Source organism: Marmota marmota, unplaced genomic scaffold (assembly GCF_001458135.2).
Source record: "Marmota marmota marmota unplaced genomic scaffold, marMar, whole genome shotgun sequence".
NCBI lineage: Eukaryota > Metazoa > Chordata > Mammalia > Rodentia > Sciuridae > Marmota > Marmota marmota.
Genome location: NW_025999863.1, coordinates 356,894 through 368,983, shown reverse-complemented (window position 1 = coordinate 368,983; position 12,090 = coordinate 356,894). Strand labels below are relative to the sequence as shown.

The following is a 12,090-nucleotide window of genomic DNA, read 5'->3' as shown; positions in this document are numbered from 1 at the left end:
TGTATAAGAGACAGCCGCGGGGGCTCACGGGTCGCTCTTGCAGGAAGACCTTCCCGTCCCAGCACGCCACGCTGTCTGCCTTCGCCGCCGTCTACGTGTCGGTGAGTGCTGCCCAGCCCCCGCGGCCCCCGGGCAGGGGCCAGGCCTGACCCTGCCCACCCCCTAGATGTACTTCAACTCCACCATCTCGGACGCCACGAAGCTGCTCAAGCCCGTCCTGGTGTTCGCCTTCGCCATGGCCGCCGGCGTCTGCGGGCTCACCCAGATCACCCAGCACCGCAGCCACGCGGTGGATGTCTACGCGGGCTTCCTCATCGGGGCGGGCATCGCCGCCTACCTGGTGAGCTGCCGCGGAGCTGGAGGGCCGGCCCTGCGACGGGGGGAGGAGCACGTCCTGCCAGGGGGAGGCTGCCCCTGTCTGTCCTGGGGTCCTGGGGACGACCTGCACAGGGACTAGGACCTGCATCCCTGGGTCCCTGGTGCCCAGGCAGGTGCGTCACCGGCCAGGCCGTCACTGGCAGGAGGCTCACGCTCCCTGTGTCCTCCCAGGCCTGCCACGCGGTGGGCAACTTCCAGGCCCCACCCGCTGAGAAACCCGCGGCTCCCCCACCCGCCAAGGACGCGTTGCGGGCCCTGACCCAGCGGGGCCACGACTCAGTTTACCAGCAGAATAAGTCTGTGAGCACAGATGAGCTGGGCCCGCCAGGGCGTCTGGAGGGCGTGCCGCGTCCTGTGGCCCGAGAGAAGACGTCACTGGGCAGCCTGAAGAGGGCCAGCGTGGATGTGGACCTGCTGGCCCCCCGCAGCCCCATGGGCAAGGAGCATTTGGTGACCTTTAGCAACACGCTGCCCCGAGTCAGCACACCCTCGCTGGACGACCCTGCCCGCCGCCACATGACCATCCACGTGCCGCTGGACGCCTCACGCTCCAAGCAGCTCATCAGTGAGTGGAAGCAGAAGTCCCTGGAGGGCCGTGGCCTGGGGCTGCCTGATGAGGCCAGCCCTGCGCACCTGCGTCCGCCCGCAGAGCCCATGGCAGAGGAGGAGGAGGAGGACGAGGAGGGGGAGGAGGAGGGCCCCATCCCACCCTCACTCTACCCCACGGTGCAGGCGCGGCCAGGGCTGGGGCCACGTGTCCTGCTCCCGCCACGGTCAGGGCCTCAGCCGCTGGTGCACATCCCTGAGGAGGGCGCGGGCCTGTCCCCCAAGAGCAGCGCTGCCGTGCGTGCCAAGTGGCTCATGATGGCCGAGAAGGGCGGGGCCCCCGTGGCCCCCTCGCAGCCCCGCGTGGCCAACCCCCCTCGGCTGCTGCAGGTCATTGCCATGTCCAAGGCCCCGGGTGGGCCGGGACCCAAGGCAGCAGAGACAGCCTCGTCCTCCAGCGCCAGCTCTGACTCCTCGCAGTACCGCTCGCCCTCGGACCGCGACTCGGCCAGCATTGTCACCATCGATGCGCACGCACCCCACCACCCTGTGGTCCACCTGTCGGCGGGTAACGCGCCCTGGGAGTGGAAGGCAGCGGGAGGTGGGCCCCGGGGGACGGAGGGTGAGGCAGGGTACGAGCTGGGGGACCTGGCGCGTGGCTTCCGCGTGGGGTCCAAGCCACCAGGCGTGTCCCCCGGCTCATCAGTCAGCGACGTGGACCAAGAGGAGCCACGCTTCGGGGCCGTGGCCACTGTCAACCTGGCCACGGGAGAGGGGCTGCCCCCGCAGGGCGCAGCAGACGGAGTGCTGGGGCCAGCCAGCCGCGAGTCCACACTGCGGCGGCAGGGCGGTGGCCTGGTGCTGGGCGAGCGGGAGGCCGGCGAGGCAGAGGCTGAGAGCTATTTCCGGAGGATGCAGGCCCGCAGGCTCCAGGACTGAGGCAGAGGCCACCTAAGGCCAGGATGGGTGGGAGGCTGAGGGCTGGGATCTGGGTGGACGGAGGGGCGGGGGGCATCTCATGACCACATCAATAAAGAAGGCGATGGCTGACATCAGGTCCCGAGTCGTCTGGTCTGTGCGGGCCCGAGGCCAGTGGGCAGCAGGGTCTGGTTCTTTGCCCCTGCAGCACCTCTGAACAGGAGGGACGTGGGTCTCAGCCCCCAGCCCAGGGAAAAGGAGGGAAGCAGGTGGCTGGATTCAGAGAGGAGAGAGCAGCAAAAGACAAAACATGCCCCAAAAAAGAGGGAGATCAGAAGCGCAGGGTAGAGAAGAGATTTATTCACGTCCAGTACAGACCCGCCAGCTGCCTTCCACAGCCTGACAGCAAAGAAGAGGCCTACAGGAAGGCAGGTGTTATAAAACGGCTTTAATCGAGTTCTCTCATGACAAGCCCGGGACGGGCAATGGAATGTGCTCGTGGCCACTGCGCTCCACGTACAATACTGAGCCTGCGGTCGCTGTTATCAAAATACACATCACCGTAAAAACCCGACGCGCCCTCCACGTCTCTACAGGTATAAAAAACCATAAATATTTACACCCTTGTCACACTATGAAACTGGGGGTCCGAGGAGACCGGCCCTGCTGCTGGCGCAGTGGGACCAAGGCGTCCCCCAGGGTAGGGTGGGGGTGGTCAGGACCTGGAGGTCCACCGCCTGGAGTCCCAGCGTCAGAGCAGACAGGAACAAAAACACGACTTTGGTCCAGAATTTGAAGGAAAAGGGGAAAAACAACAAACCCTGAAAGTTCTAGAGCTGGTCTTCCTAGGCAGATCTGGGGGCTGAGTAAGGCCACTGAGGCGGGCGGTGCACGGCCGGGCCCTGCCGGAGGCTGGGTCCTGCCTGTGACTGAATTGATTACAAAGAATAAAATAGAAAGTACAGCATACAAAGTAATACCAAAGAGAAAGCTCACACTCATACCACTGGATCCTCTTGCTATAAAAAGGTACTTAAAACTATTTCTTTTGCATATAAATGAAAAAAGATTAGGATATTTGGTCAACTGGAAATATTGCTAGGCACAGATGTCTGCAACCACATCAGAATATGATACAAAGATTATAACAAAAGGCTAAAAGCTCAAGGAGGCTGGGTTGGTGCCCTCTGGGCCTGGCCGGGCGAGGGGGACCTGGGTGGCTGGAGGACATGGGGAGAATCATGTCACTTGATTACATGGGGGGGGGGGAGGGTGCCAGCCAGCCCTGCTGGCACCTTGGTCTCCACTCCCTCCCAGCACTGGGCACATGATCCGTGGGAGCAGGAGGCTGCTTTGCGTTTGCCTGGAGCAGATCCCGGCCCCGGGTCCCTGGGTCCCCTTGGGTGGGCGTGCGGCTGCAAGGCAGGCAGGTTTAAGGCACGAGGAAGCCACGTCGTGGTGGGGGCGCCCCCCGTGGGCCGCACGCCCAGCACGCCCTGCAAGGCAGGGCGCAGGGTCTGGCCTGGCCTGGCCCGGCCCCGGGCAGGTGGGGGACCCCTGCCGCAGTCCCCGAGCGCCTGAGCCGTCAGTCACCGCAAGGTCAGCAAGGTGAGCTAGATTTAATTTTTTTAAAAACAGGTAAACTGATTTCTCTTTAAAAAAATAAAATCTCTGGTCTGTTAAGGTCACTTCAGCTGCTTCTTAAAGTGGCTTTTCTCTGGAATGACGGAAGCGGCTCCGGAGCCCCGCCAGGGGCTGGGCCCTAGATGGTGGACTTGGAGAAGGAGACTCGCAGGTGGTGGTTCTCGCCCAGGTCATGGTTGTGCAGGTCGATGAGCGCCTGCACCGCCTCCTCCACGGAGCCCATCTGGATCAGCGCCATCTTGCGGTCCTTCCTACAGCACAGCAGGCCAGCTGGTGGGCACGGGGCGGGTGGGTATGGTGGGGAAGGGAGGCAGGGTGGGGAAGCCCCTACTCACTGGAAGAATTTGAACCCCTTGACCACGCCCCCGTTGCTGGAGAACAGGACCTTGAGGTCTTCCTCCGTGATGGAAGGCCTGTGGGGAGGAGGGGTGTGAGCAGGCACCTGCAGGGACCTCCTGCATCAGAGGCCAGGGCACATGGGACCCCTCAGAGATCAAGGTGAGAAGTGATGACCACGGGGCCGGAAATGGCCTTGAGAAGACCAAGAGGCTCTGCGTCCCACGCCTGCACTTGGAGGGGCTGCTGAGGCAGGATGGGGGCGCCTCCCTGCGGGGTGCCTGGACTCACGGGATGTTGGAGAGGTGCAGGGTGGCGGAGGGCGGGAAGATGTTCTGGAAGTTCTTGGAGCCGGGCTTCTTGAAGCGGTGCAGGGGGGAGTTGCCGTAGTCCTTGGTGAGGCCCTGGTCCTCCTGGCCCTCCCTCGGCAGCTGCACGTTCTGGTGCTTGGACAGCGTGATGCGGATGGGCTTCCCGTGCAGCTTGTGCCCGTTCAGGTGGCTCATGGCTGGGAACACAGGGGCACGTGACCAGGGGCCCCAGCAGGCACCCCCATCCCCCACCCTGTGCCTGCCCTGGGGCCTGGGCCTCTTACCCAGCTGGGCCTGGCTGCCATCTGCCATCTGCACCAGCGCATTCTCCTTCTTGTTGAACAAGATCTTCACCCGCTGCACGTCCCCATAGACGCCTTCGGGACCCAGGGACAAGGCCGTGAGCGCCGGGCCCCGCCCGCCCTCCAGCCCCTGTGCACCCCTTAAGGCTTGCTCAGCCTGCTGGGGAGCCTGCGCCTAGCAGCCCAGGGCCCGCTAACAGGAGCGCCCACGTCCAGCCAGGTCCTAATGTCCGGGACAGGCCAGCTGTCAAGAAGGACCACGTTCGCATGCTACTGACACGCTTAACTCTTGGAGAAGCATGCAGGGCGGTAACCATGCGCGACTACGGGTGAGACGGTTGCAACCGGAAGCAAACCACGTAAGGAGGCAGAAGGCCAAACGCAAACTCAGGGCACATCTCAGGGCGTAAAACCATCAATTAAATGAAAACAAGGTAATAAAAGTGGGAATAACATACCGAAAAGAATAAAGAGGCTTTGGGGTGTGACTCTCTTTAGAGGACAGCAGAGCAAGGCAGCGAAGGGACAGGGGGAAGGGAGAGGTCAAAGGGGCGAGTTGCCATCGTCCACCACGAGGAAGACAGTCCCCGCAGGCGTGCAGGTTGATGGTGATGAGTTGCCAGGATGTTAATATTCAAGGGCGGGTTGTTTCCGGAGAGCAGGGTTTGAGAGGGGAGTTTGTTTTTATTTATTTATGTTTTGTTTGTTTCAAGCAACAACAGGAAGCAGAAGAACCGTGCAGTCAGTTGGCAAAGAAATTCCGGATCAGGGCAAGAAAAAAAATAGGGAAAGGGGAGAAAAGAAAAAAGTAGCAAAAAACACAGGTCAGTAAATACGTAAGGAAACCAGGCAGTGTCCCAGTCACTCGCGCACACGCAACGTTCCACCTGGGGAGACGGCAGGGAGAGGCCAGGCACAGGCTGTGCTGGGAGGTCTCTGCAGCCACAGGCAGCAGCGGCTGCTGGTCCACCCCCACGTGCCCTGGCTCAGGACAGCTGCAGGGACGTGGAGCGCACGAGCAGGGACTGTGGGGACGCCAGCCCTGCCTGCCTGGAGCCCAGGAAGCCAACAGAAGCACCACAGACGAGGAGTGCTCTGAGATGCCGACTAGGTCCTGTCCACCAAACTCACACCCTGAGCCCCGTGCATCTTGACCCAGCCCCAGCTGTGTGGACACGTTCACACTGGCAGCTGAGGTCTGTGTGCAAGGCGTACGTGGCCAAGCACCCTGACCGCCGGCAGGCCCAGGGTCCCCTGCTGCACCTGCTGGGCGCACACCTAGCCTAGCCCTCCTCGATAAGTGACAGGAGATATTTCAACTCAGAGCGTCATCAAATTGAAAATGCAAATGGAGACGGCAGGGAAGACAGGAAACTCAGAGGACCCTGGGAAAGGCGGTAAGCAGGAGTGATGTCGCGACACACAGCAGACTCCAGCAGAGCGAGGCGGCCACGCAGAGCCTGAGGAGGCAGCTGCTAGGGGCTCTGAGTTGGAGACTCAGGCCCCGCCCGCATGCAGCATGGCCACTGACCCTAGGGCCCAGCATACCCTGCTCACGCTCTGGGAGAAGCGGCCTGGGAGGGACCCACGTACCTCGGGGTTGAGGTTGCTGACCAGCAGGACGGAGTTCCCAGCCCCGGCAAGGCCTGGGATGGTGATGCGGCCTGCAGCAGCCGCGGCAGCTGCTGCTGATGGAATGGCCAATGGGGCCAGGGCTCCGTGCACGTTAGGGACAGACAGACCTGGAAGGGAAGAGGCAGTCAGGAAGTGAGCACAGGCCCTCCACCGGCCACCAATGGGGCACAGAGGCCCCCTCCTCATGCACAAGGAGCCACGGGAGGAGGCGCCAGGCTCGAGCCCTGTGAGGGGTGCCCGTGGGCTCCTCCGGGCGCCAGGTGCGGCCCCAGGGCCCCAGGCCCTGGGCCCTCTGCATGCGCCACAGCACGGAAGCCTGGGTCCGAAAACGCAGACATGGGCCTCGCAGGCAGGCCCGACAGGACACGGCGTGCGTGCAAGCCACGCCGTCCTCCATGCAGACGCAGCACGCACTGCTCGCACGCGGCCACGATGGCCGGAACGACGCACACGTGTGCCGGCCGCCGGCTCATGCTCCTCAGCGGAGGCCATCGCTTACCAGGCCACTCAACAACTACTAGGGACACATCCCTCCAGTTCGTCCTCGTCCTCGCCCGAGTGCTTGAAGGGAACCAGACCACAAGACTGACCGGTTAGAGGCTTTCGCCAACTCCAAGGCCCGACTCACGGGCTGCCGCCCTGCCCTGCCCTGCCTCTCCGCTGCCCTGTCGAGCCGCCTCTGCGGACGCGACTGCCCCTGCGGCTCCCTTCCCCTCTCCCCGGCACTCGCCAGGGACCAGCCGGCCACGCTGGCTGCCGTGGAAGCAGAGCTGCGTGGAAAGGGTGAGGCATGCAGTCGCTGGGGCGGCCGAGTTGAGTACCTGTGGCTGGAGGAATTGCAAAGGTGGGAGGGAACCCAGCTCCTGCATACGGAGAGGCTGAGATTATACCAGGTGCACCTAGAAACAAAGAGACACTAATCACTGCACCCACAACCTGCACCCGAGAGGGGCAAGAGCCTCGCGGGCAGGTCCGCTGCTCTGCAGGGCTGGCGTGCCAGCGGGAGCTGCTCCCGGGGGCCTGAGGGCACTGACTGAGCTACACATCCCACCCAGCCTGTGGCCTGCGCGCGTTGTGCAGGGTCAGGACGACGTCTCACCGAAGGCCGCAGCCATGGTCTGGTCCAGCGAGGGCTGGCTATCCCCAGAGGGCAGGTCTGGGCGCGTGTAGTCGCGGCTCTTGTCGTTGTTGTATTTGACGTTGAGGCTGGTGAGCTTGGAGAAGTCGATGCGCAGCGTGCAGCAGGCGTTGTAGATGTTCTGCCCGTCCAGTGACTGCAGGGAGAGGCGGGTCAGCCATGGCCGGGCCCCAGGGCGAGCCTCCCCAGGAGGCCACTCACCAGCTTGGCGTGCTGGGCGCTCACAGGGTCCGCGTACTGCAGCAATGCCTGGAACTGGTTGTTCTTGGTGAATGTGATGATCTTCAGGACTGTGCCAAACTTGGAGAAGATCTGCGAGGCAGGGCAGCATGAGCCTCTGTGCCCCAGGGAAGTGGCCCCCGGCCCCGGGCTCCTGCAGCCTCACCTGGTGCAGCACGTCCAGGGTCACAGGGTAGAAGAGGTTCTCCACGATGATCCTGAGCACGGGGCTCTGCCCAGCCATGGCCATCCCAGCATCCACAGCAGCGGCCGAGGCGGCCAAGGCCAGATTCCCCGACTGGACTGAGTTCACGGCCTGCAGGGCTGCCTGGGCCCGCTGTGGAGGCAGCACTGTGAGCCCCCTGGGGTGGGCCCCCAGGATCACAGGCCCCACCCCGCCCCACCCTCCACAGACCGCATACCGCTTGGTTGGGGGAGCTGTCAGTCTTGAGCTCCTTGTGGTTGGAGAACTGGATGTAGATGGGCTGGCCACGCAGCACGGGTGTCACCGAGGTGTAGTAGTTGACCATGGTGTTGGCCGCCTCCTCTGTGTTCATCTCAATGAAGGCCTGGTTTTTGCCCTTCAGCATCAGGAGGTTGGTGACTTTCCCAAAGGGCAACCCCAAGGAGATGACCTCGCCCTCTGTGACATCGCTGGGCAGCTTGCGGATATGGATCACTCGGGAGGGGACGCCCGCACTCCTGCTGTCACCTTTGAACTTCTTACTGTCATTTCCATTTGCTGAAAGGGGCGGGGGGTGGGGGGGGCTTGGGGTTGCAGCAGGAGTCTGTCCTTCCCTGAAGCCTCCTCCCTCTCTGGCCAAGGCAGAATTCCCAGGCCCTATCCTGGAGGGTCCCCCTCCTGCTCCCAGGGAAGCTGGATGAAGTGGAAGCTCGAGGTCAGGACTGCCAGGACCCAGTTTCATACACACATCTGCCTGTCTACCTCCAAGAGGAGCCGGCAGTCAAGCATGGCCTAGGAATTCTGTGCCACATCTGGCCTTAGATCTGCAGTGTGGACCCCAGGCCACAGGGAATGAACTTGGAAGGAGCAAGCTCCAGTCCGGCTAGGACAGGCACAGCACGACCTTAACCAGAGCCACCCCCAGCCAGCAGGCTGCGGAGGGCACTCTGAATGGGGGTTACCTGCGGAGGCGGAGTTGCTGCTCATGATAAAGGGTCCGTTAGTGACACACGCAGAGAAAAGCTCGTCAGATCCCCGCTGGAAAACAAGAACAACACCCGAGCTGCATTCCCTCAGAGACCCCGCCTCACAGCACCCCAGCCCCACCCAAGAAGGCAGCTGCCCCGAGCCTGTCTGCAACTCCCCCTGCACCAGGATGCCCAGGGCTCTCAGTGGGCAGGTATGTGGGCTGCAGGCTGGGGCAACCCCACTGGCACCCTCACCATGGGCCTGGGGCACATGCCAGCAGCCACAGGGAGGGGACAGACTGCACCGCCCCCCACGCGTCTGCCCACGAGCACACAGCTGCAGCCCTGCAGCCAAAGACTGGCGGGCGTCTCGCTCCCAACTGAGCTGCCGGCAGCTTCCGGGGAGACAAAGCTGAGCTGCCCACTGTGCTCCAGCCCCCAAGCCTGCCCTATTTTCCAGCTGCCTGAGGAAATCCGACCCTCGGCCTCAGCACACTTTTGCAGCAGTAGAGACACTGCCCCTTTATGCGTCAGGCAGGCAGTGCTACCCAGTGGCGGGCAGCGGGGTGACTGACCAACCCTCAGGAATCACTAGGAGACCGCTCTTGGGTTAGAAAAGCAGTTGTCTACCTGATGCGGGGCTCAGATTCAAAACGTGAAACTGGAGATGACCTGGAGACAGTCCTTAGATTGGTTACCCAGGAAACGAAATCAGGCCTGAGGACCCCGAAGACAACACTACCAGCAACCTGGCCCCGGCCCTTCTGTCTTTGAAGCTGGCCCACCACACTCTGGCCAGCCTGTGGTTATTTGGGGGCACTTTGGGTTGGAGAAGCAGATTGCTCCTCCTGCTCCACACAGGACTCATCTCTCCTCCTCCAGACTGCCTACAGAGCCACTGCTCTGAAGGAGACCAGCACCGACACCCAGACAAGCACCAGGTCCTGGCCACTGCCCAGTGCCCCCAGGAGCTGTTCTGGAAGTGATCACCCTTCAGACACTCATGCCTCCTCACCAGGTCCACTGAGTAAGCAAATATGGAGACCAGGAAGAAACTACAGCCGTGAGAAGAGGCCAAGGCACAGCTACTGCCAACCCCGCCAGCACCAAGCATCATACAAAGGCAGCCACCAGGGGCCACCACTCAGACCTTCGGGCCCTGTGTCCACCAAAAAGGCCTACTGGTCCCCAAGGCAGCGTCAGGGCCAAAGAACAATGCAGAACCAAGCAGAGCTAAGGCCCAGGTTTGCGCGAATTAAGTACAGATCAGGCAAACCCAGGCCCACCTGCGGCTTCAGCCTGACCAGTCCAGTAAGCAAAAGTGGAGTCACAAGAAGGCTCAGGAGGACTGGCTTGTGCCTGCTGAGTATCAGTGGCTACAGGGGGGGAAACAGAGTCAGAAAACAATGGAGTACCTGCTATGGGCAGGCACTCCTAAAATGTAAAGCTCCACCCATCCCCCCAGACACCCCCCAGGAAGTTACTCCCTGCCCACGGCACACCCTCCTGGAGGACTAGAGCCATGCTGGGGGCTTAAGGGACATCTTTCACCTGAGCTGCAGTAGTGGGCAGAGCTGCACTTCCTAGTCGTGGCCTCCTGGCTGAGCCCTAACGGTCTTCCCACAGGCAGGGCAGGCGCACCCACAACTGTCTGGGGCAGACAATTCCACGCCCACTGGGGCCACGGGCTCAGTCTGAGCAGCACTCCATATAACAGAGGCTTGGCCAGGCAGCCCAGGGTCTCCATGGAGGGCCTCTCCCAGCAAATGTGCCTTAGTCACGCACCAAGGGAAAAGCCCACGCTTGAGGAGGCTCAAGACCTCCTGTACCAGCACACCAGGCCCAGCCTTCACCCAGCACCTCCTGGGGCGTGCCTGTCCACTGGCCAGAGGCCTCACACCCCAGAGCCCTGCCTCTATCCTGTCCAGGTTGGCTTTGGTGCCATCAGGGAAACCAGACGCTCTTGAGCAGGAGTGGATGGTCCCCCAAGAAACCTCGAGCAGAGAGCCTCAGGCAGAAGGAGTTACTTCCAGCCAGACCATGCCCAAGTGCGCACTTCAGACGCCAAGCCCCACAGCTCCATCTGCAGAAAGATCCAACATGTAGACAACAGCCCCCTAGGGAAAAGTGAAGCCCAGTCCAGGAACACCAATCATTGCTTTGCAGCCACAGTAGCCTCTCCAGGAATGAGCCCCAAGGACAGGACAACTCCCAGCTTTCTGTCGCACCAAACAGGCAAGTGACACAGCTGCTCTGCTTGACACACCCAGGACAGGCTGCTTCCTTCTTCCAGAGCCCTGCAGCTCTGGTCCTGAGCAACACCTGACCCGCTACACACCCGTCTGCCAGCTGGGCCAGGTGGCTCACACCTGCCATCCTGGCTATTTGGAGGCTGGGGCCAGAGGATCATGAGTTGGAGGCCAGCCTGGGCAGCTAAATGAGACCAAACACAACCCACCACCCAGACCTGCTGCGTGTCAAGCATCAGTTCCTCCACTTCTCTGTGCGTCAGGACAGAAATCACCTGATGACTGACAACAAGGCCCCTCCTGGACCACAACACCAACCCAGACATCCTGCCTCAACTAGGAGGACTCTGCGCACTGGACCTCCCTCACTCCCACTGCAGAGCTCTGGACACATCAGACAGCTCCCCTCCACAGCGCAGGGGCTTTTCTGAATTCGGAGACTGATTCCCAACAAAGAAGTACAGAGTCCTCAGAGTGTTTCACTGAAACACACAGAGCTGGGAGCCAGACAGTGCCAAACCATCAAACCTGCTGGCTGAGAACTCACACCATGGCCTACACCTTGACAATCTGATGTGGACAGGGGTCAAAAACTCCTGCCGGTAAACCCTACCAGCCGATCCAGCTTGTGAACCAGGAGGAGTCGCTTTAGAAACCCAGCCCTCCACTCTAAGCCAGCAGGGGACAGGGCAAGCCCAGAGCTCAGCACAGTGCAACCAAGAAGAAAGTGAGCTGTGCCTACCTTCGTGCCAACTGCTATGTCTGGGACGATGCTGTGGAGAGAAAAGGAGAGATGTCAGCAAGATGGGCAGCCAGGGGCAGAGGCCAGCAGGGCCAGCCAGGAAGCTTGAAGGGGCTGGGAAGTCAGCGGTCCACTGACTCTCAAGTTGAAAGGGGCCACCATTGTCCTTCAGCGCCCCTCCCTCCCAGCAGGACCCCAGGCCCCGCCTCTGGACGGTGCCCAGAGGTAGAGACAAAAGACACTCCCTCCAGAGCCGGGGCTGGCCTTTAAAGTTCAGGGCTGCTGTTTGCTTTCTGTAAAAATGGAAGCGCTGGGAGAGGCCGCAGGCTTCCGCCCCGGCCCGAGCGGCCGGTTCCAGTTAGCCAACTTAGCAGGCGAGCCCCAACACAATCCGAGTTACTCATCAACCTGCTCCGCGTGACCGGACTTTCTCCCTCGCCTCCACCACGGCCCGGAGCCGGCGCCCGCCCGGGCCCCCGCGCGCGCGCGCGCCGCCCGGCCGGCAGGAGCCCGCCCTCCA

The 12,090-nt window shown here is 62.0% G+C and overlaps 2 protein-coding genes across 3 annotated transcripts in view; one reads left to right on the top strand and one right to left on the bottom strand.

Annotated features, from left to right (window-relative positions):
• The window catches only part of Plppr3 (phospholipid phosphatase related 3), an 8,101-nt gene extending 6,181 nt beyond the window's left edge, over window positions 1-1,920 (top strand). The window contains exons 3-5 of the mRNA XM_048810575.1: window positions 44-101; window positions 167-340; window positions 550-1,920. Of these exons, the coding sequence (XP_048666532.1) occupies window positions 44-101; window positions 167-340; window positions 550-1,863 (1,546 nt within the window). The 3' untranslated portion in view covers window positions 1,864-1,920. The remainder of the gene's footprint in view (window positions 1-43; window positions 102-166; window positions 341-549) is intronic.
• Window positions 1,921-2,182: 262 nt separating this feature from the next.
• On the bottom strand, window positions 2,183-11,725 carry Ptbp1 (polypyrimidine tract binding protein 1). 2 transcript variants are annotated; one of them, XM_015503559.2, is made up of 13 exons: window positions 11,571-11,725; window positions 8,574-8,649; window positions 7,850-8,169; window positions 7,594-7,764; window positions 7,410-7,520; window positions 7,170-7,344; window positions 6,892-6,969; window positions 6,029-6,177; window positions 4,894-4,927; window positions 4,418-4,510; window positions 4,114-4,330; window positions 3,822-3,899; window positions 2,183-3,737 (listed from the first exon to the last, which is right to left on the bottom strand). In XM_015503559.2, the coding sequence occupies exons 2-13, from the start codon at window positions 8,596-8,598 to the stop codon at window positions 3,605-3,607; spliced, it is 1,584 nt and encodes a 527-aa protein (XP_015359045.1). In that variant the 5' UTR covers window positions 8,599-8,649; window positions 11,571-11,725; the 3' UTR covers window positions 2,183-3,604. The 2 variants fall into 2 exon arrangements, with proteins under 2 accessions (XP_015359045.1, XP_048667674.1); XM_048811717.1 differs by lacking the exon at window positions 6,892-6,969.
• Window positions 11,726-12,090: the final 365 nt, after the last annotated feature.

Excerpts from the sequence above, each read along its gene's own strand:
- Ptbp1 (XM_015503559.2), bottom strand. The coding sequence starts at position 8,598 with ATGAGCAGCAACTCCGCCTCCGCAG. Across the intron at positions 7,765-7,849 it reads ACAGCTCCCCCAACCAAGCG|CGGGCCCAGGCAGCCCTGCA; the intron begins GTATGCGGTCTG and ends CTGCCTCCACAG. Across the intron at positions 4,928-6,028 it reads TCAGCAACCTCAACCCCGAG|AGAGTCACACCCCAAAGCCT; the intron begins GTACGTGGGTCC and ends TGTCCTCTAAAG.